The sequence below is a fragment of the Nicotiana sylvestris genome, chromosome 4, assembly GCF_000393655.2.
Source record: "Nicotiana sylvestris chromosome 4, ASM39365v2, whole genome shotgun sequence".
Lineage (NCBI taxonomy): Eukaryota > Viridiplantae > Streptophyta > Magnoliopsida > Solanales > Solanaceae > Nicotiana > Nicotiana sylvestris.
This window is the reverse complement of record NC_091060.1, coordinates 94,654,336-94,675,999: the sequence shown is the minus strand read 5'-3', so window position 1 is coordinate 94,675,999 and position 21,664 is coordinate 94,654,336. Positions and strand designations below refer to the sequence as shown.

Below are 21,664 nucleotides of genomic sequence, written 5' to 3'. Positions count from 1 at the left end.
TATATATTTCGGTACGGTATCAGTATTTCATTAAAAAATACCAAATACCATATTTTATTAAAACTTAAACCAAAAATCATACCGAATATCAAAATATCGAATACCAAATATCAAAATTTTCTATTTCGATACGGTAATTCGGTAAACCGTAAAAACGAGAACTATAGGTGACTACAGGGGTATTATTCTATCTTATTTCAGCTCAATTGCAACATTTAAGAAACCTCAATTTCCCTAATTTTGTCCCCTTCCGACACCCAACAAAGAGAACCCCGCATTTTCAAATTACGCTCGAGTCTTCTTTGCTTCGGTCCAGCATTTTTCCCCATATCACTTCCTCAGGCGAAATCTAATCGTAAGTAACCCTTTTCGTCCTTATCGCTACCTCTCTCAGTTCCTACCTTTAGATTTTCCTCCTATACTTGTCGTTTCACATGTGCCAATTCATTAATCTAGTTCTTCGAAAATTAATTTTAATTTGCAATTTAATCTGCAGTCTTCTGCTTACCCCGAAATTCTTCAGTTTTTGTGTTGCAATCCATGATAGTTTGAAAAATATCGTAAGAAGGTCAATGTATATGAAAGTTAGGGGATTCAAGGTGTTGAGGGCAATAAATAAAAGTTGAAATTTCCAAAACCTTTAATTCTCTTTTTTTTTTTTGGGTTGTTTGTTAAGTTACTAGATGTTGCATTCATTATCATGGGGCAGCAAGTTTTCGGTTAGGTTAGCTCTTCTGTGTAGGCAATTAGTGGGCTTTTACGTGGTGCTCACAATGAGACAGAAGCATCCTATGTTACCAATTAAAAAGTTTGCTAAGATTGATCTTGATGTTAGAAGCATGAACGGATGAGAAAAATCTATTATTTTGCTGTACAATCTGTCAAACTGATAAAAGCTTAAGTTGAGAGTGGATATTCTCTTCTTTGGTTACTCTATTTCTTGCTCTTTCTCCAGTGAAAGTGACTTGAGCTGTCCCTTCTTGCGGCAGGGCCGAGTAGAAGTGATCTCTCCCAAGTCCATTCTGATATGACCTCCTACACTTGATGGGTTGTACCGCTCTGATACATAAAATTGTCCTTTTCTAAAAGTACATTTTTTCAACCAGGAGAGGATATGCTTCGTTAGGTCTTTTTGAGATCACGGGATCTAATTTCTGCTTCTAGTTATGCTTCCTCCACGCTTTGTTCTGATCAAGTTTCACCTACTGGCTACTGCCAAGCTTTGCTTAGTGAATCACTGCCTCTACACCAAATTAAAGTACTCAATTTCTCTAAAATCCAATTTTAGATCCTTGACTTTATTGGTCACCAGCTTAAACTGCTGCACTAGTTGTAAACCCCCCAGGCATATCCACTCATTGTGGTAGTCCGGTTGATTTGGTTTCCAGAGATAAAGGCCTGCGCTACAGTTGGTGACTCTTCATTTAGCAATATTGTCCATTATCATGTCATAAAAAATGGGTTGGGTCTATGTTACAATACTCTAAACTGAGTAACACAGTTCATTATAATGCCATACTAATACCACAATGATACCTTAAGTCCAAGCTTGTTGGGGTCGGCTACATGATCCTCTGTTTTCATTCCACTTCTTTTGGACTCATCATTTGAATACTCAGTAATGTACTTTAAGATAAACTAGGGGTCCTCCATCACTAGATTTTTCAGATTTCTCTACATTTTCTACTTATCTCACACTGATGTTTAATCTAAACAAACTAAAAGAACTCCTATTGAGCAGAGGATCTAATATAAGTGTATGTGAGTAAGCCTTGATCTCGACTAGTTTGTTTCGCCTAAGTGGATCTTTTGCTTCCTAGTGTTGTATTTGTTTTTAGGTTTGTATGGGTTTCCAAGAAATTGTAGGTTTTTCAAAGATAAATTCCCTGTATGTGATTGTAATTTTACTCATCTTTATTACCTTTCATTATCATAGTGTCATATGGACCAATGAGCTTGGAGGGTCTACATAGACCTGGACAAACCATTTAGGCCATCTTTATTCACATTCTTTTTTGTTGATAAGAAGGTCATCTTCTTTCACTTTATTCTCTATGTGTGCTATTTTTACCCTCTATCAAATTTGATCATTTTGCTTGTGTAATCTCGTATGAGTTATGACCGTAAATCCATCTTATTATCTTAATATCCGTATTTTACGACACTCATCTTATGAAAATTTCTGGGCGTTAGGAGCCCAACACTCATCTAACATTGCTATTCTTACAACCAAGCCCATAGAATCTGCCTTTCACATTGGTAGGTGTCGTCCTATGCATAGCACTCCATAAAGCTGACCCATTTTAGTCATTTTTCCTTAGTTTTATGTGTTGCATTTTCATCTATCATACCAGTATTTTGGAACACTAAGATTTGGATATCTGAACTGTCTGCTTTTATGCACCATACATCCATCTAAATCTCACCTCAACTTTATTCTTCTTATGTGGAGCTAATTTGTTGACTCCTTCATTAGTTTCGTTAATGGTCACAATATCACCTACAAATAACATGTTCCACGACTTAGTGTAAATTCCTAATGTAGACCCACGGATTTACAGTTGATCATGTCCTTAACTTGTCATGTCTTACAACAACAAAGACTAAGTCTCATTCACCAACTAGCTAGGTTGGCCAGATGAATCCTCAGTCCACCCTGCTCCATTTGGGCCTTTTCATTCCAATACCAATAACTGTCCTTTTGGACGAATTAAGGGCACATGAGTTTGACCAACCTAAATGGCCAAATCCAAGACGAGCACATCAGTCGTGGTCATGTCATACAAATGGGTATAGGGAATCATCTTCACATTCTAAATGGATTGATGAATACCAGTGGAACGGCTCAACGAATTAATGATGTGGATAAAGAGAGTGTGATAAGGAGTATTAGATTTATTTGGAAGTACATGCCAGTGGTGGAATGAAGGCTAATTATTATTCTAGTGTTCCTAGTTTTCTTCCTTTTGTCTTGGTATGGAAACATATGGTTCTGTAGTAGGGTTCTAACGGATGAAAATAAGTACTTCGTGTAACAGTATTATTTATGACCACAGAATGCATGGATGTAGTGATAAGCCAGAGGAATGTAGGTCTTTTTGCTGCAGTCGGTCCAGGGTTGGTGGTGAGAGTTGAAAGCTTTTTGATTAGATAAAGGAACTATTTTGAACTACTGACGGAGCATTCTGCTTGTATGATCTTTGTGGTCGTGCCATGTTCTTGCACCATGCTAGTGACATGGTGCAAGACATGCCAACATGATCCAACACCTGTTTATTTGGAGGGGTACCTAACACCTGTAGAATTCATATAGAGACACTGCTCAAATTGTCATAGCTGACTCTATGAGCGCAGGGATATCTATGTTGCTTTGTGGTTTTTTGTTGGGAAGATTCTGCATATGTGATGCTTTCCATACCGACATGATATTTTTGAGATAAAAGCAAAGTTTGATTGACTTGAAGAAGTCTGTTCACACGTTCTTAGGTAGAAAAGCTATGGAGCCAGGGACAGAAGATTTATATTGGACACCAATGCTTAGTATCCTGGTGTTCTTTTAAATAGGAATCACTGCTTTAGAATCTGCAGAAGAAGAATATCTGTAATGGTTGTCATGAAGAATTTTGCCATTTGTAATGGTCATCATGAATAATTTTGCCTTTGGTTCTAGTGCTGGGACACTAGGATTTCTCTCTCCAAAACTCGTGTAAAGTTTAAATCCATTTGTGAAACTGCTGAACTCCATTTCGGCCTTTCTACCACACCTTAGCCATTTACAAAGTTGTTGCAGCAGTTACTGCATTGGTCCAATCTGTAAATTGTCTGTTCTAGGAAATGAAGGAACCCATCTTTATGGTGCACAGTAGCTGAAAATAGTAGCATAGGGATTTTATCAAGTTCTTATCTGTTATATTCTATTTTAAATTTTAGGAATATGCCAGTTCGGCTCTTTATTGTCTTACCCAAGCATCTGCGTCTCAGAGAACATTGTGTTGATATCTTTCTTTGATACGTACGCCAATGTGATCTTTGTATTTAGGTGATCTCGGGCGATACAGCTCTGATCTTTTCCTTTTCAGGTAGACAAATATGAGTATAAAACCAACAGTTGCATTGAGAGCCATTCTTGTAGGAGGAATAGCTGCCTTTGCAAAAATTGGTGGTGCTGTTAAAGCTGCAGGAGGTGTAAAATTAGGTGCAGCTGCTGCTGCCATGACTGCTGCAGCAACAGCAGCTATTTCAGGACCTAAACAAGAAGAAAAGAAGGATGTTTCTCAGCAGTTGTCCAAGTGATGCACACAGCTTATGTTTTATTTGTTTTTTTCAATGTACTTATAACTGTCAATAAAAGTTGTAGGTTTGGTGGAATTTGCTAGTCAAATGGTTTCCCGAGATGATCTTAAATTAGCTCAGATATATGGGTCCTTACATTGCGGGACTCGCTAGAGCTGTACTAATGGAAGAAGGAACTTGTTGAAGTGAAGCATTTGTCATCACTTAAATTCTCTGGTAGATGCAGATTTTTCGCTCTCCAGAATCTGAGGTATGTAATTGCTGTGTACTTTCAAAAGCAAAATGTATGTCTTTGTAAGGTTTTAAAACATGGGATTTTTTAATAAACCCAGTTGGAATTCCCTGATCATCAAATCACCTCAGCTGAGTCTTTTCACTGCTTGAGACTCTCTTGCTTAATATGATGAGAATATCTTGCTTAATATGATGAGAACTGTTTAGAAAATCATCTGGGCATGTCGAACGGAGCAACTCCTTTACAATTACTAGCAATTGGATATATATATATATATATATATATATATATAATTCATTATATAATTCATTATCTTTAACATATTTCTCCCGGTCACTCTTCCTCTCTTGTTTTATAATAGTAGTTAACATGTAAGATAGTTAAAGACAGTTTCGTTTTAAATTTGCTTTAGCGCACAATAGACAAGTCTGTTCTTGGAAATATGAGATAATTCGAGTGTTTATCTAATCAAATTGTACTCGAGTTTGAACGATTGGGTTTTCGTGGGTCAATTACTTGTTTGATTCTGTGCTAATATACTCTGTCCAAGATCAATGAAATTCTGCTAGGAGTAATCTTCCCTTAAGATATTCTATGCATGTACCATCAGGTAAAAAATAAGAGAGAAAGGAAGAAAAGAACAAGCATAAGAATCAAACTGCAAATTAACAATTAATTATGTCAAAACTGTTAATCAAGCATAATAAATCATGTCATAAAAAAACATCTAAGACAACCATATTATGACATAATAACCAAAGCTGATGAAGACTGCTTGTTTTTCATCTTTCCTATTATTAATTCTCATAATTATTATCCATTGAAAAGGTCAAATACATAGAGAAATTTTTCGGTACAAACGATATTACAAATGGGGCTAATCTCTGAGTAGAAAGAAGTTCCATTTTCCCCTTGTTCTGTGAAGGAACAGAAGATGAAGGAACAGAAGATGAACTCTAATACATATACCAGAAGATACAAGTCAAATTAATTTAAACTTCATAACCCTCCATTTGAACATCTTTGGACTTCAAAGGTTCATACTCACCCAAATAAACTTCAAGATGATCAGAAAGTGCAGATTTGTCAATGTTCTCATGGTGATAGGACTTGCAAACAAAGTAAATAATTGTTTGTATCACCAAACCAAGTAACACCAACTTGAACATCATAAGAAGACAAAGCAACCCAAATCCTGTCCTATACAACATCCCTAGATGCATATGCTTCCCATGTCCATGTACCACAAACTTCTTGAAAATAAAGTTTAGGATACCAAGTGAAAGATTGAACTTGAAAAAGAAAACTAAGGCTATTGTCATCTTCCCCTTTAACAATTCCTTGCTTTTAAGCATGACTTTCACCCCATATGAATCCTCCAACACAGTTACTACACTAGCTAAATGCCATATAACTGAAAGGTACACGGATCCAAGGACATAAACAATCGCCATGATCACGAGAACAAACTTAACAAGACCATCATTTTCTCCCTGCATGCCGAAAGCCCATATTGACACTATAACTAGGGCAAAGAAGGCAACAAGGTTGTAGATGAAGAAACAAACAAAAGCACACAAGAAAGTGACCATAACTCTCTTCCAAACTTTAGGCACAACACTCATAACTTTCATGAAATTGACTTCACGTGAAGTGTATATGCAAGCGATTGTGTAAACCACAGCAGAGGTTGAAAGAAGGGAGAAGATGATGAGGAAAGTGATGTAGACAATTATGAAAAGCCATAGAGAGGCTAGCTCTGAGTTTATGTGATCAGAGATCTTGTTGTATTTCGCCGTGCCGGTGTGAGTGTGTAGGAGCTGAAACTCAGAGTGTTTAAGGTCAGAGAAGAAAATATGGTAAATTTCCATGTGAGCTAAGATGATGAAGCACATAGGAAGGATCAAAGATAGGGTGATTTGGCTGAATATTTTCCTCCATCTGTAGATAAGTTTGTAGGCTTCTATGTAGATATCAAAGAGGCCTAAGAATTGCATCTCTTCTTGTTCTCTATCCATGGATAGTACTATACAGAGGATATATGGAAATGAAGGATTAATTTGTTCTATGGAAATGAAGGAGAAGAGATTAATATATGATAGGAAATTGTTGTGGATATCTATATCGGCAAAACTGCTCTCCCCCTCTCTCTCATATAGGTCAACTGGTCAAGTCAACACGTATGTGTGAGATTTTTCCTTATTATTATAGGACAAGCTATTCAATACAATTACTTGACTTCAACTTTTGACCGGCTACCAAGGATTGTGGTGGGCTGATAGAATCCCTTCACTCTTAAACGGAGAAAAGATACTAGTAGGGAGAGCTTTCCCCTTTAGTGGGCCTTAAGTGATTAGACGGGTTCCTGTGTGGATACTGAACACCGGGTTCTTTATCCATCTATTTATTGTGATGTCTACACATGCACCAACGGAGACCACTTCTACAAATGAATGTCCTACTTTTCAAATTTTCTCTCTTGTGCCTGTGGCGTATTTGGTTGTTACCGCTGGTATATATGAATGATGAAACGAAATTACTATCGATTGATTATAGTTTTGACAAGCAAAGGGTTGTCGCATTTTACTGGCCTTGAAAAGGGGAAAAAAGGAATTCCAAATAATTTCACAACTTGGGTTGATTTCACCAATGGTCATCGCTAAAATCTACTTCAACAAGGTCATAAAACTAAAAGCTGGTAACTAAAAATTGCCAAAAATTCTTCAATACGGCACTAAAAGTTATAGTAATTAAGTTCACAAAGATTAAAGTGATAATAAGCACCGCCAAATCATCAACACGAACTTTTCCATTTCTCTGCATTTTTATCCCCGTTTAGCCCCTATTTTTTTACATTTCTTACCCCTAATTGGTTTGAAATTTGATGTTTATCCATAGACATACGGATATAGAAGATGAACAAATGATCGTGATAGAGTTTAATTATTTGGCAATTTTTATCTTATGTAGCATCTTAGTTATAATTTTTAATAATTTTCATTTTATACGATATAGAAGATACATTTATTTGTTACAAAGTTTAACATTTCCTTAAATAATGACAATCCTAAATTTAAAGAGATAGTGTATCACCACCATTCACCAATAACTAAGAAAGAGAATAATAATTTTGCAATGAGAGTATCAGCTAATTTAAAACCTTTAAAACTATGGTCTGTGGCCCTCGCTCGTTTACTATAAATACAGCAATATAGAAGAGTGGGGCGAAATAGCTGCCGTCGTTGAGAAATGCCCGATTAAACTTATGAGTGAGACCAATTACATACATTATTATAACGGACAACAATTACTTGAAGTTTGGTTTTAACGTCATTGTCTTCTGTAGTAACAACGAAATAACAAAAGAATATTAGAGGCTAAACAAGTATTGATCACATAAAAAGAATCTGGGGAATAGACTTTGAAAAACTAGCAAGTGATAAGAAACTTGTTCGATCATCAAAGGTTGTGGTGAGATAAATATGTTCCTGTCGCTCTTAAATCTTAATTCAAGTATTGGACCAAAAATAATCTGGTAGACAAATTTTTTTTTTTTTAATATGCTTTATACAGTACGGATCCGGATTAGTGAGAACCCTAATACAAATACCGAACTTTGGGTGAGAAAAAAAGAAGATAAGAAACTTCTTGGTAGCAAAGAGAAAGACTAATTCAGCGGGTCTTATACGTTGGGGCGAATTTTCTTAGGCGTCCGTTTTCAGCTTCCACTCAAACCAATCTCCACCAACTATTCAACTTTCATGTGGTCAAGTTCAATTTTCATTTCATTTTCCCTTTTACTCATCTCTTCTTTTTTCTTTTCTTTCTTTTTTGGGTTAAACTCGTCTCATGTCCAATAGCAAAGATAATTTTAATAATTGTCGTCAAAGTTTATAATGTAGTAGTAGCAGTGAAAATTTACCATATAATAGTTGTGAATTTGATTCATACTAATTCATTTTCTGTCTCCTTCTCAGATCCCCTTGTAACAAAAAGAAGAAGTTATTTAGTAGCTTGTCGCCTGACTCTTATGAGTTGCATTTTAGTCAAGAATTAGAAGTTGATATATCGATCTGACACGGGACATGTTCCATTCAAGTGTTACTAGAAGAGAAACAATTTTAGATTAGTTTTTGCTATTGCTATCTTGCGCCATGTAAGTCGAGTAGTTGGCAAGGTGACCTCTTTTCAAATTTAAATTGGTCAAGTGACCTTCAAGTTTTAATTATTGTAGGATTGACCTTCCACAACAACAACAACAACAACAACCCAATATAATCCTACATAGTTGGGTCTGGGGAGGGTAGTGTGTACGCAGACCTTACCCCTACCCTGGGGTAGAGAGGCTGTTTCCAAATAGACCCCCGACATCCTTCCTTCCAAGAACTTCCCACCTTGCTCTTGGGGAGACTCAAACTCACAACCTTTCGGTTGGAAGTGGGGGTTGCTTACCATCAGAGCAAGTAGGAAGTATGATTGACCTTCATGCTTAATTAATGGTTAAGTGAGATTATAAAATGAAGGGGGAAATTTGAGTCTTTATCCCTAAAGTTTCAGTTATTACACTTTGGCCCCAACCTATATAAATGTAATATTACCAGATTTAAAAAAAGAAAAAGCAAATCCATTCCTTACCGCCTCATCTGCCGCCCCAATCCCTATTTCCTACAGATGATTCCTCCATTGCAGCTTGTTTTTCTTGCATTCAACACGCATAGGTGGTCTCCCTTCTTCCACTACTAGAAAATGGTTGAATTTCGACCGTTAAAACGGTCGCGAATTAGTCGAAAATTATGGATTTCCGACTACTTTCCGACCAAAATTGGTCGTTCAGAAAACAGTTGGCCGGAAAATAATTTCTGACCGAATTCATCGGTGACTTCCGACCAAAGTAGTCGAAATGTTCAAAAGGTCAGACAACCAAATTATTTTCAAATTTCCGACCAAATAAGTCGTAATAATTTAAATAACAATAAATATTTATTTAAAATTAAATAATAAAAATAAATATTTACAGACCGATTTAGTTGGAAATTAATAATTAAAAATTAAAATTTCTTTAAATTTTCGATGGAATTCGTCGAAAACTGTTTAAAAATAATTATTTTTTAAAATTATTTTCGACTAAATTGGTCGGAAATTTTGGTGCTTTTTTTGAAAAAAATTGGGCAACTGTCCGATTGTTTCCGTCGGAAATCAGTTGGAATACCACCTGTCAAACAGTTACAATACTATAACGCCAACAACCAATCAACAAGTATCAACAAATATAACATCTAAACCAACAAACCCAATCATTAACACAATCTAAACCAACAAATCTATTAAACCTAAATATTTTGGGCATAAAAACATCCAAATAGTAGCCCAAATTCAAGCTTGAAAACAAAACATAAACTTGCCTCTCACAATCAAGTTTACCCATCAACCAATACCATACACCTAAACTACTACAAAATCAGATTCAGTTTGTTCATCCTCATCATCACATAGATTATGCCCATGTTTTCTCATGAATTTCTGCATCTTAACAAATATTCCGAATTGTAAGTCCAATTGTTGCTTCAAATCACAAATTTCTTTTCTCATATCTTCCATTTGTTCTTGATTTTGCGAAGAAGAAGAATTCGCTAAGAGTGGGTTTGGATGACCTATAGGTCAGCGTACTCCAAGTCCGTAGACTCTGCCTTTGTTTACTCCACTTGATGCCTCTGTCCACAATGAATTCGTATCATCAGGTGTTGGTTGAGTTGAAGGAGGTTGAGTTTGTTGCCATTTTCCCACCCTTTTATGATAATCTTCCTGAAATGAAAATATAACTATTATGTAAACAAACTAATATTAATAAATCATAAATAATTATGAAGTTAGTATTTAACATATGTGTTCGACGCACGCGTCTCCACCCAGTGTTCTCTTGTACCATCCTTATTCTTTTTCTTATGCTTCTCCTCGAAGACCTCATCATGACTCATATCTTGCCCTCTTTCCTTTTCCTTAAGAAAAAGTATGAGTTATACGTTACAATCGTAAAATTCTATATATAAAATTAAGAAATTTTTTATAAGTAATTACCAATCTTAGTTTATGGGCCGTAAAACTAATCGAACCTCCTGTGTGCAACGAGCCACCTTTACTGGAGGTGCAGTTTGCCTTTGCTTGTTCAGTCTTCTTCTTCCATTCATCGATATTCCATTTCGCAAGAAGTTTCTTCCAAACATCTTCTCTTAACCATTCCGGCATTTTACTAGCATTTCAAGCAGCGAACGTGGTATCTTTAATCCGCTCAGCAGCCTTCTTCTCGAAAATAGCATTTATTTCATTTTGATGCTGAGGATGCCATGTACATTTTGTCTACAATATAAAAAAGTAACATTAGATGAAGACGATAATTATTAAATAAATTTAATCAATTTTTACCCTAAATTGATTCCACATGTGCTCTCTGATGTTATACGATATCTGTCTCCAAGAATTTTATGACTCATGATAAAATGGCTTCATAGAATCCACAACCAAATGTGTAGACTGAAAGGATGGCAAAAACCTGCATTAAAGTTAACATATATAATTAATAAACATCTTAAAATTTCAAAAGTTTTAATTATAAATAAATATTTCTTAATTTTAACATATCTAAAAGTACATTCAAAACTTTAAAAATATAAGAATTACTTACCCATCCTCGTAGGGGACGATTATTAACCGATTATAACTATCATATTGTACATCCCCTCCAAGATTTTACCTGCATCTACTAGAAGGTCTAAAAGTACCACTAGATGTAACTGGGCGAGAGCCTCCAATATCCAACCTAGATATGTTGGGATGGATAATAATGATGGAGTGAAAGATTATGGATTAACAAAATACGAACCATCGTGCTGACTACCATGAAAGCTCGGGGATGCAGCAGCTGGTGAGCCACCATGTTGACTACTATTAAAGCTCGGGGGTGCAGCAGCTGGTGAGCTACCATGCTGACTACTATGAAAGCTCGGGGATGCAGCAACTAGTGAGCCACTATGTTGACTACCATGAAAGTTCAAGGGTACAACATTGGTGAGCCACCATGCTGACTACCATGAAAGCCTGTCACGACCCAATCCCCGAACCCGGTCGTGATGACGCCTCTCGTGAAGACAAGGCCAGCCAATAACATATAATATAACACTCATAAATTGCGGAATTTTAACATTAACAACAGCAGGAACCATCCCGACACAGCCCAAACCAGGGTGTCACAAGTCATGAGCAACTAAGAAGTCCGGATACAAGTCTACTGAACACAATCCGATATAATAGTTCAGAAAAAAAAAACATGGAAATGATAGGATAAGGGAGGCACGGGGTTGCGAACGCCAACAGCTACCTCGTAGTCTCCAAATCACTGCCTGGACTGGGAGAAATCAGCACTCAGGAGCGGACTCTGCGATGCCTGAATCTGTACACATGATGCAGGGAGTAATGTGAGTACTCCGACTCAGTGAGTAACAATTATAAATAATGGCTGAAAGTATGAAAACACGTAAAGACACAAAGCAATTTCATATTAAGCAGTAAAATCACTTAATAAATCAGTGAAGAATCAAATGATATTCCCTTTTAAAACAAGTAAAACAGGTAATTTAACATGTAAATAACAAGTAGAAATCCGCCCCTCGGGCACAGTATCAATCGCTTAGCATAGTATTAGCCCCTCAGGCTCACTCTCAGTACAGTCTCAGCCCCTCGGGCTCACTCTCGGAATAGTATCATCCCCTCGGGCTACCTCACAATCACTCATATCAGCCCCTCGAGCATAGCATCAATCACTCAGAACAATGGGTACCCGCGCTCACTGTGGGTGTGCAGACTCCGGAGGGCCCCCTTACGGCCCAAGTGCTATATCAAGCCACCTCGTGGCATCATCACTCGGCACTCAACCTCACATCACTCAAGCCACCTCGTGGCATATAAAGTATCTCAGGCCCTCGGCCTCATATCACTCAGCATATCCTCACATATGGCCCTTGGCCTCACTCAGTCCAAAATCATCACAAGCCCCTTGGGCATTAGTAAAACAGTAGTTCTCAGCCCAAAATATGATGTAGAAATATCATTTAAGTTTCAAATCTGAGTAAAAGTGGCTGAGTTTGTAAAATAGTAGATATCAATAGGACTGAGTTCAAATAATAAGTCAAGTAGTGAGGAAAACAGTGATAAAAATCCCCGAAGGGTTCAAATAGTTGGCACGAATCCCAAATATGGCAATCAGCCCAAATCATGATGATAACAAATGAATTTCAGTCAAATATTCGGTAAAATCATCAATCGGGATGGACCAAGTCACAATCCCCAGTAGTGAAAGACCCCACGCTCATCATCCAGCGCGTATTTTGCCTCAATATAGCACTACGTTGTGCAATCCGGGGTTTCAAACCCTCAAGACATCATTTACAACCATTACTCACCTCGAACTGGCTAATTCTCTAGCTCGCGATGCCTTTGTCCCTTGAATTGGCCTCCACACGCGTCGAATCTATCCAAAATCAGAACGAATACGTCACAATATGCTAAGGGAACAAAGCCCAAGCGAAAATATTCGAAAAATATCAAAAATCTCGAAATTAGCAAAACCCGAGACCTGGGCCCACATCTCAGAATCAGGTAAAATTTACATTTTCAGAATCCTCATACCCTCACGAGTCTAACCATACCAAAATTATCCAATTCCGATACCATTTGGACCTTCAAATCATCATTTTACATTTTTGAAAGGTTTCATTCTTCCCAAATTCCATCTCAAATCACGAATTAAATGATGAATTCAGTGATAGATTCATGTATTCTAGCCAAATCTGAGTTAAAATCACTTATCCCAATGAATTTCTTGAAAAACCTTCGAAATATTGCCAAAATCCGAGCTCTCTAGGTTAAAATATTAAATAAAACCCAAGACCTCGTATTTATAGGTACCCCTCAGGTTTCAACTACTGCGGCCGCACCCGCTTTTGTGCAGTCCACGCGACGCCTACTGCGGCCGCGCCCGCCTTTGTGCGGTCCGCGCGATGCCTACCGCGCCAAATTTTGTGCGGTCTGCACAGCACTCAACACGGGCGCACTTATTTTTGTGCGGACCGCGTGAGTGAGTTCCGGGGCCTGCAACCCCTGTAGACCTGCTACAGCTATGATTTTTGCACTAAAACATTCCGGAACTCCCAGAACTTCGAACCAATTGCACCAACACATCCCATGACATCGTTCAAACTTTCTCAAAACTTCGGAACGCTCACAGCAACATCAAATCACCAATTTAACATAGGATTCAAGCCTAAGAACTCCAAGAACTCTTAAATTATGCTTTTGATCAAAAGGTCTATCAAATCTCGTCCGAATGGCCTGAAATTTTGCACACACATCCCAAATGACAAAATGAAGCTACTGCAACTCTCGGAATTCTATTCCGATGCCAATATCAAAATCTCGCCTATCAACCGGAATTTGCCGAAATATCAATTTCGCCAATTCAAGTCTAAATCTTCTCTACAACTCCAAAACCCATTCCGATCGCGCTCCTAGGTCACAAATCACCTCCCGAAGATAACAGAACCATCAGAACTCACTTCCGAGTCTTCTAACACATAAGTCACACCCGATTGACTTTTCCAACTTAAGCCTTCTTAAAAGAGACTAAGTGTCTCATTTCTTACCAAATCCTCTCCGAACTCGAACTAATCAACTCGATTACATAAAACACGAATAACGAAGCGTAAAGAAGCTAAAATGGGGGAAACAGAGCAGTAACTCATGAGACGACTAGCCGGGTCGCCACAAAGCCCGACGAAGAAGATGGTATAGAAGGTGTGGTATAACGTTGAAAACAGTGTTACTTTGACTTCCTTTGGCAAGCATAGAATAATATTGAATCGAATTATTAGATAGAGGGGGAATAATGAAGATGGTAGATGGCAATGGAGTCGACTGAGGAGGATGGGGAAGAGGATGGAGAGGAAAAGGAGGACTCATATTTGGCATAGTTGAGGCAGTTGGAAAAGATTATTTCTTCTTCTTAGATTTCACCTTTTCCTTCCCCTTAGATGTCATATATGTAATATAATCATAATAAAATATAAAACGAAAAATACAACAAGTGATAGTAAATATAAAATAATTATTCCACAAATTAAATGATTAAAGAAAGAAATAAACAACCTAACAAGTCATAAAAATATAAAATAATTTTACAACATAATAAATAATTAAAGGAATAACATAAAAACCCCAGCATGTCCTAGAAAACATATAACAATTCTTCAAATATATTAAATGATTGAAGGAAGAATAACATAAAAAAGGACAACAAGTTAGTCCTCATCGCTATCTTTATAGTAATCATCTAAGTCTTCATCATCGCCTGTTTCACTTTCATCTAGTAATTCTTCCTCATTACTTATTTCATGTTCAACACCTCTATCTTCGTCCTCATTTGGTCCAAGGACAGAAGGATCAAATTCTTTATATATACCTTCATTATGCTGCAATTCATCTGCTAATTCACCATCCACTATTGCTTCAACACTTGAAATGTCATTCTGGTACACCACATCTAATGCATCTTTGACTTCCACTCTACCCACAGGTTTTGTTTTTAAAACTACCCGCCATGCAAACTTATTCTTTCTCAAAGGATTAGGAGCATAATACACTTGTTTCACTTTTTGTGCAATGATAAAGGGATCATAAAGTCTATACTGCCCCGTGTGTTTAATTTTAACTATTTTGTACTGAGCGTGCACCTCCTTACCTCTATTCGATGTTGGATCATACCACTTACATCGAAGGAGTAACAAGTTTTTATTTGGCCAACCTACAGTATACTCCACTTCCAAAATCTTTTGAAGCATACCATAATAATCAACATCTCCATCACCTTTCACCCACAACTCACTGTTGTTGGTTTTCTTTCCCTTAGACCATTCTTCTGTATGAAACTTGTACCCATTGACCAAGTATTTAGACATCATTATGACTCTAGGGTTAGGTCCACAAGCTATATCACGTAACAATGGGTCATTAATGCCATCTGGTATCTTAGATGGTGGAGACTTTGTTACTTTAGGTAGATCCCTTACTCTATTCGAAATTTCTTATAAACACAAATAGGCCGGTGTCTCCTCAAAATTAGTTCGACTCTTCATAAATGCACTTGTATTTCGCCTAAATTCATGATTCATTGACAAGAATCTACGGTGGCAGTCGAACCATGTATTTTTACCTTCATGTTTCAAAGTAAATGCTTTTGTGGATTCCATACAACAAGGGCAAGCTAACTTTCCATCAGTCAACCACCTGAACAACATTCCATAAGAAAGAAAATCATTAATAGTCCACATCAAAGCAGCATCTAATCTAAAGTTTTGTTTAGTTGATATATCAAATATTTCCACACCTTGATGCCACAATAATTGTAACTCATCAATCAAAGGCTACAAGCATACATCAATCAAACTTTTCAGATTCTGTGGACCTGGAACAATAAAAGTTAGGAACAGATATGGACTTGTCATACACAACTTGGGCGGAAGGTTATACGGGGTGACAAACACTGGCCAACATGAATATGGTGCAGTAGAGACAACAAATGAAGTGAATCCATCTGCACATAATCCTAACCTAATGTTTTTTGGTTCACTAGTAAACTCGGGGAATACCCTATCAAAATGCTTCCACACATATCCATCTGACGGATGGCATAGAATACCGGGTGTCTTTCTATGTTTATAGTGATATCTGATATGAGGAGAATATCTCATTGATGCATACAACCTCTTTAACCTAGGTATAAGAAGTAAGTAATGTATCGCTTTAATTGAATCTTCCTTTTTGTATTGGAATTTGTGACTTCCTTAAAATGAGACTGATTACAAAATTTACAGTTTTCTAAAGATGCGCCATCCTTATAAAATAACATACAACCTTTCTCAGAACAGTCAATTCTCTCTAATGAAAGGCCCAACTTAGGAACCAATTTCTTAGTAGTGTAAAAATATTTTGGTAAGTCAATGTTACTCGTATTAAGTTTATTCATAAGCCCAATAATAGAACCCATGTTCGCTTAGAAAATAGAACTATCCGATTTACTACTTTGCAATCTAACTGTAATAGACAACTTGGAATGTACCGAGCCTTCATACAATGGATAACTAGCTTCCTCTAACTGTTCATAGAAATGCTTAGTCTCATCATTTGGTTCGGATTGAGCCCCAGGAAACATCCCAAAAGCATCTCTCATCATTTTATTGTATCGAGAATTTTCAACATTATGCTCCGCTATGGGGCTATCCTCACCACCAAAAGAATTATGAAAGTTAACATCATCTAAACTAACATGATTCTCCCTGTGAACAGTCCATATATAATAATTTTTTACAAACCCTTTCTTGCAGAGATGCTTAACACACTTACATTTCACACAAGGGCACCTAATCCTTCCTCTAATAAGAAATTCATCAAGTGTTTGAGCCTTAGCAATAAATTCAGAAACCCCTTCAATAAATTCATCCCTCAACCCCGTACGATTAGGATGATTCCTATTATACATCCATCTACGATGCACAAATTCCATCGACACAAATAGAAATCTAGAAATGAGATATTTAAAATAATTTGATTTATCTAAACTGATTACAAAGTTATACTCTTTCAAAGGTGTGTGTATATATATATGTGTGTGTATATATATATATATATATATATATTTGTCACTCCATATTTGAAAATCTCACCATCCCAAAGCAGCTTAACACTACCTTTCTTTGTTTGATACCCAATTTCCCTAATGCCAACAAGCTGAAAAATTTCAGGCCAATTGAGCTTTGTAACACAACTTACAAAGTCATTACCAAAATTATTGTCAACTGTCTAAAACCTTTTCTAGACACCCTCATAGGCCCTTTTCAATCAAGCTTTCTCAAAGGAAGACGGGCGGCTGATAATGCCATTCTCATTCAAGAAATTATCCACCACTACAAGAAAATAAAAGGAAACAAAGGGAAAATGCTCATTAAAATTGATTTGGAAAAGACGTTTGACCGCCTTGAATGGTCTTTTATTCGTAGAGCCCTCCACTATTTTCACTTCCCACCCAGAATCACTAAACTCATCATGTCTTGCATTACTACCTCTAGTATTGCTGTCCTGGTCAACGGATCTCAAACAGAGTTCTTCAAGCCATCTAGGGGCATTAGACAAGGTGACCCACTTATGTCACCGTACATTTTTATCCTATGTATTGAACTACTGTCTACCTTTATCAATCACCAAGTCGATTTAACTCTTTGGGACCCTATTAAACTTAGCTCAAATGGGCCATCCCTTTTCCATTTATTCTTTGCGGATGATTTAACCTTAATGGCAGTAGTCAATGAGAAATCTGCCTACACAATCAAGTGTTGTCTTGACTGCTTTAGTAGATTATCAGGGCAACAAATAAATCACTCAAAGTCTAAATTACTCTTCTCAAATAACTGCTCTACTACTCAAAAAAATACATTGTCTGCCATCCTTAATATCAAAGTTAGTGAAACCTTTGGGAGATACCTAGGCTTTCCAATTCTGAGAAACAAACCTAAACCAACGGATTACAATTTCATCCTTGACAATCTTAATAAACGACTAACTAGTTGGAAAACTCAATTCCTATCACTAGCAGGGAGAGCTATTCTTATTCAAACCACTCTCAATGCCCTCCCTAACCACATTATGCAATACACCATGCTACCAAAAAAAATACACCATCAAATAGACAATATTCAACGAGATTTCCTGTGGGGTAGCAATCAAACATCTAGGAAGATTCATTATATAAAATGGGACACTGTCTCATTACCCAAACATGATGGGGGTCTAGGGATAGGAAAATCCTTGGATAAACATAAAGCGTCTATTACAAGCCTCACTTGGTGTTTCTTTAGTCACCCTACTACTATCTGGGTAACAGTTCTTAATTTCAAATACGCTGGTCAATACTCAAATACTTCTCTCTCCTTCATATGGAAAAACATCATCATAGGGTGGACCATCTGTAAAGATGCTATTGCATGGCATATTGGAGATGGTTCCCACGTAGACTTTTGGCATGCAAACTGGTTACCATGTATAAAAAGCATACGAAGCATGATCCAAGGTCCCCTAACATACAAAGAGTCAACTCTCAAGATTTCAAATGTCTTCTCTAATAGGACATGAGACATATCACAACTATCATTTAAACTTCCATCCCATATTCTAATTGAAATCCATTCTTTCCAATCTATAAATATTCTACAACCACACGGATACTCCAATATGGGCACTAACCAATAATGGTATCTTCACCACAAAATTTGTGTACCCTCTTATCACCTCTAATGCAGCTCACACCTAAAATAAAATTTTTCATTGGCTATGGAAATTAAAAATATGGAATAAGCTTAATATTTCCTGTGGCAATGCTACCATGATCGATTACCTATAAAAACCTTTCTGAATCACATTGGGATTGTCACTCCCTTGTACTGCCCAGTCTGCCCCACCACTAAGGAAACATCTCAGTATATTTTTCTATTATTCCCAATAGCAAAACAATTATGGGAGGCTCTAGGTGTGAGCATTCAAACAATTGACACCCAATCTACCCGTTGGTTGGACAACCTTTACAAACAAAAACCATATATCGTCTGCCATTTCTTGATATGGGATTGTCTTTTCTCTTTCACTCTTTGGCTTCTTTGGCTAAATAGAAATAGGAACACCTTCCATAACCTGTGCAGCTCAGTTGATAGCAATCATGTTATCTCAAGAGCTATGGAATATTTGCATTGTAGTAACATCAACGACAACAAACTAGACAGACCTTTATAAGTGACTACCAAATGGGAACCCCCTACTACCCACCAACTGAAACTAAATATAGATGGAGCCTTTAAGGGTAGATTTAAATAAGGAGGGATAGGTGGGGTGTTCAGAGACTCGACTGGGAATTGGATTCTAGGCTTTACTAAAACAATTACTGGTCCATCTCCTCTCTATATCGAACTTGAGGCATTATGCTATGGCTTACAACTAGCAGTAACTTACCAATTCACAAATTTTCAAATAGAGACAGACTCTTCCTCTATGCCATCACTAATTGAATCTAATTATTCCCCACCCTATAATGCACTTCTTTCTAAATGTAGGTACTGGCTGAAGATGTTGGGGAATCCACCAATCCTACACAATTTCAGAGAAGGCAACAAGATAGCACATGAGCTGGCACAACATGGAACTCAGCAAGCCAATGTCTACTATATTCAGATATATTTGGAAGTCCCTGACTACCTTAGAGATGCTATGCGGGCTGATAAAGAAGGAATTAATGTTACTAGGACTACCACCACTAATATTGTCGTATTAAATAATTTGGCTATGCTGGGAAACCCTGTAATGTCCTCTTTTGGTTGTAATAGTGCTTCTACTAGTATGCCTAAGTCTATTCCCAATGGGAAGACCAGACCATGTAACCATGCTACTTAGTAATGAATAAAAAATTTTCTTTCTTGCCAAAAAAAACACTTTATCATTGTGTCAAAGCAGTTTATCATGGTGTCATCTAGAACTAAAGAAGCTTCAGGTAAATTTGAGATTTAAGCTTGATGTATTTGAATTGGAAATTTATGACAACCTATTTAATTTACTAGATTCAAAATTTGTTATTTATAATTATTAAAAGTGAAATTCTTAGCACATATAGAATATAAGCTACAATTATTATATTTGAATGTACTCATACGTTCTATACTACCTAATTTTGATTTAAGATAATAAAAGCTCAATAAATTAAAAAGTTAATAGTAAATTCCTAATCAATAATTTTAAAAGTGTGACAATCTAATGGTAAAATTTATAAAAATTAAATTCTCAAATATAATAATGACAAAATTGAAACATAGTTAGACACTGCCTATGAGAAGTGTATAAGATTTTCATAATCGTCAAATCCTAGAAATTGACCTTCAATCTTCTCACTCCCACCTCCAAACACTGAATACATATATAAATACACTTATTGGACTTGTCTTTCATATTCTCATAAAACTTTTTAAATTTCATATATAAATACACTTATTAGACATTATTTTTTAAATTAATATTTCAAAGAGAAATCTATTATTAAATTTTACATAATGCCAATTCAACCATACCTAAATCAAATAAACCTACAAAAACTAAAATCCCTACAAATTCAACCATACCTAATTCAACTAGCTAGGATGTTATACATAGAAAATTCAATAATCCTACAACAACTAAAATTACTATAGTTTAACAATGAAAACAAGATATATGTCAACAAAGTACTTACCTCGCTGGAAAAAATACCGGAGAAGAGAGATGGTGGAGCTGCTGCCGCGACGCCACTACTGCAAAATGAAAAAAAGAGTTAAAAAATTAAGGAGAAAAAGGAGGAGGAGGGAGAGGGAGAAGGGAGGAGGAAACGAGAGATAACGAGCGAAAATATATTACCTAGAAGGAGGAGGATGGTGAAAATGAACGAGAGGAAGAGATGGGGAGGATGAGAGAAGAAGGAGGAAGAGTGAAAAATGAGTTCTGTTTTTTGGGAACGGGGGTTGGGTAGGGTTTAAAAAAATATTTTCAACCTATTCGGTCAGAAATATAATTAAGATTTTCTTTAAAAAAACTACCAACCGATTTGGTCGCTATTTAAGTCAAATGCGTCAACCGGTCAAATTTTAAAAATTCAATACTGACGAATACAGTTGAAAATAACTTTTCGGACTTTTGCGCCAAAAATTACGACCGATATGTTTGGAAATTTCCAACAATTTTTTTCTGTCGGAAATTTATGATTTTCTAATAATATTTCCCATTTCTCTCAAAGCTTCATTCTTTTGATTTATCATTATGCTTTGAAGAAATCGGCAACTTGGTGATTTTTTGGATATGTCGAATTTGGGGAAGAAATTGGTGGTACATTGGATTGATAATTCATTCCAGGTGGTATATTGTGTACCTTTCATCTGGTAAGTGTTTTCATCTCATCTTCTTCGCCATTGTTAATTTGGGTTTGTGCAAATTTTTATGCACAATCCTTGACCATTAGTGTACAATAGA

The 21,664-nt window shown here is 36.6% G+C and overlaps 3 protein-coding genes across 4 annotated transcripts; 1 reads left to right on the top strand and 2 right to left on the bottom strand.

Moving 5' to 3' along the window:
- Positions 1-251: 251 nt before the first annotated feature.
- LOC104238108 (uncharacterized) lies at positions 252-4,639 on the top strand. Of its 2 annotated transcripts, none has more exons than XM_009792386.2 (2): positions 252-355; positions 4,084-4,639. In XM_009792386.2, the coding sequence occupies exon 2, from the start codon at positions 4,090-4,092 to the stop codon at positions 4,291-4,293; it is 204 nt and encodes a 67-aa protein (XP_009790688.1). In that variant the 5' UTR covers positions 252-355; positions 4,084-4,089; the 3' UTR covers positions 4,294-4,639. The 2 variants fall into 2 exon arrangements, with proteins under 2 accessions (XP_009790688.1, XP_070028212.1); XM_070172111.1 differs by having other exon boundaries at positions 259-355; positions 4,080-4,639.
- An 881-nt stretch (positions 4,640-5,520) lies between these two features.
- On the bottom strand, positions 5,521-6,546 carry LOC104238109 (uncharacterized). The gene has a single exon (XM_009792388.2). It carries the CDS (start codon positions 6,544-6,546, stop codon positions 5,521-5,523), a length of 1,026 nt encoding a protein of 341 aa, XP_009790690.1.
- Positions 6,547-10,186: 3,640 nt separating this feature from the next.
- On the bottom strand, positions 10,187-10,771 carry LOC138889860 (uncharacterized). Its single transcript, XM_070173197.1, has 3 exons — positions 10,604-10,771; positions 10,435-10,524; positions 10,187-10,330 (listed from the first exon to the last, which is right to left on the bottom strand). The coding sequence occupies exons 1-3, from the start codon at positions 10,769-10,771 to the stop codon at positions 10,187-10,189; spliced, it is 402 nt and encodes a 133-aa protein (XP_070029298.1).
- Positions 10,772-21,664: the final 10,893 nt, after the last annotated feature.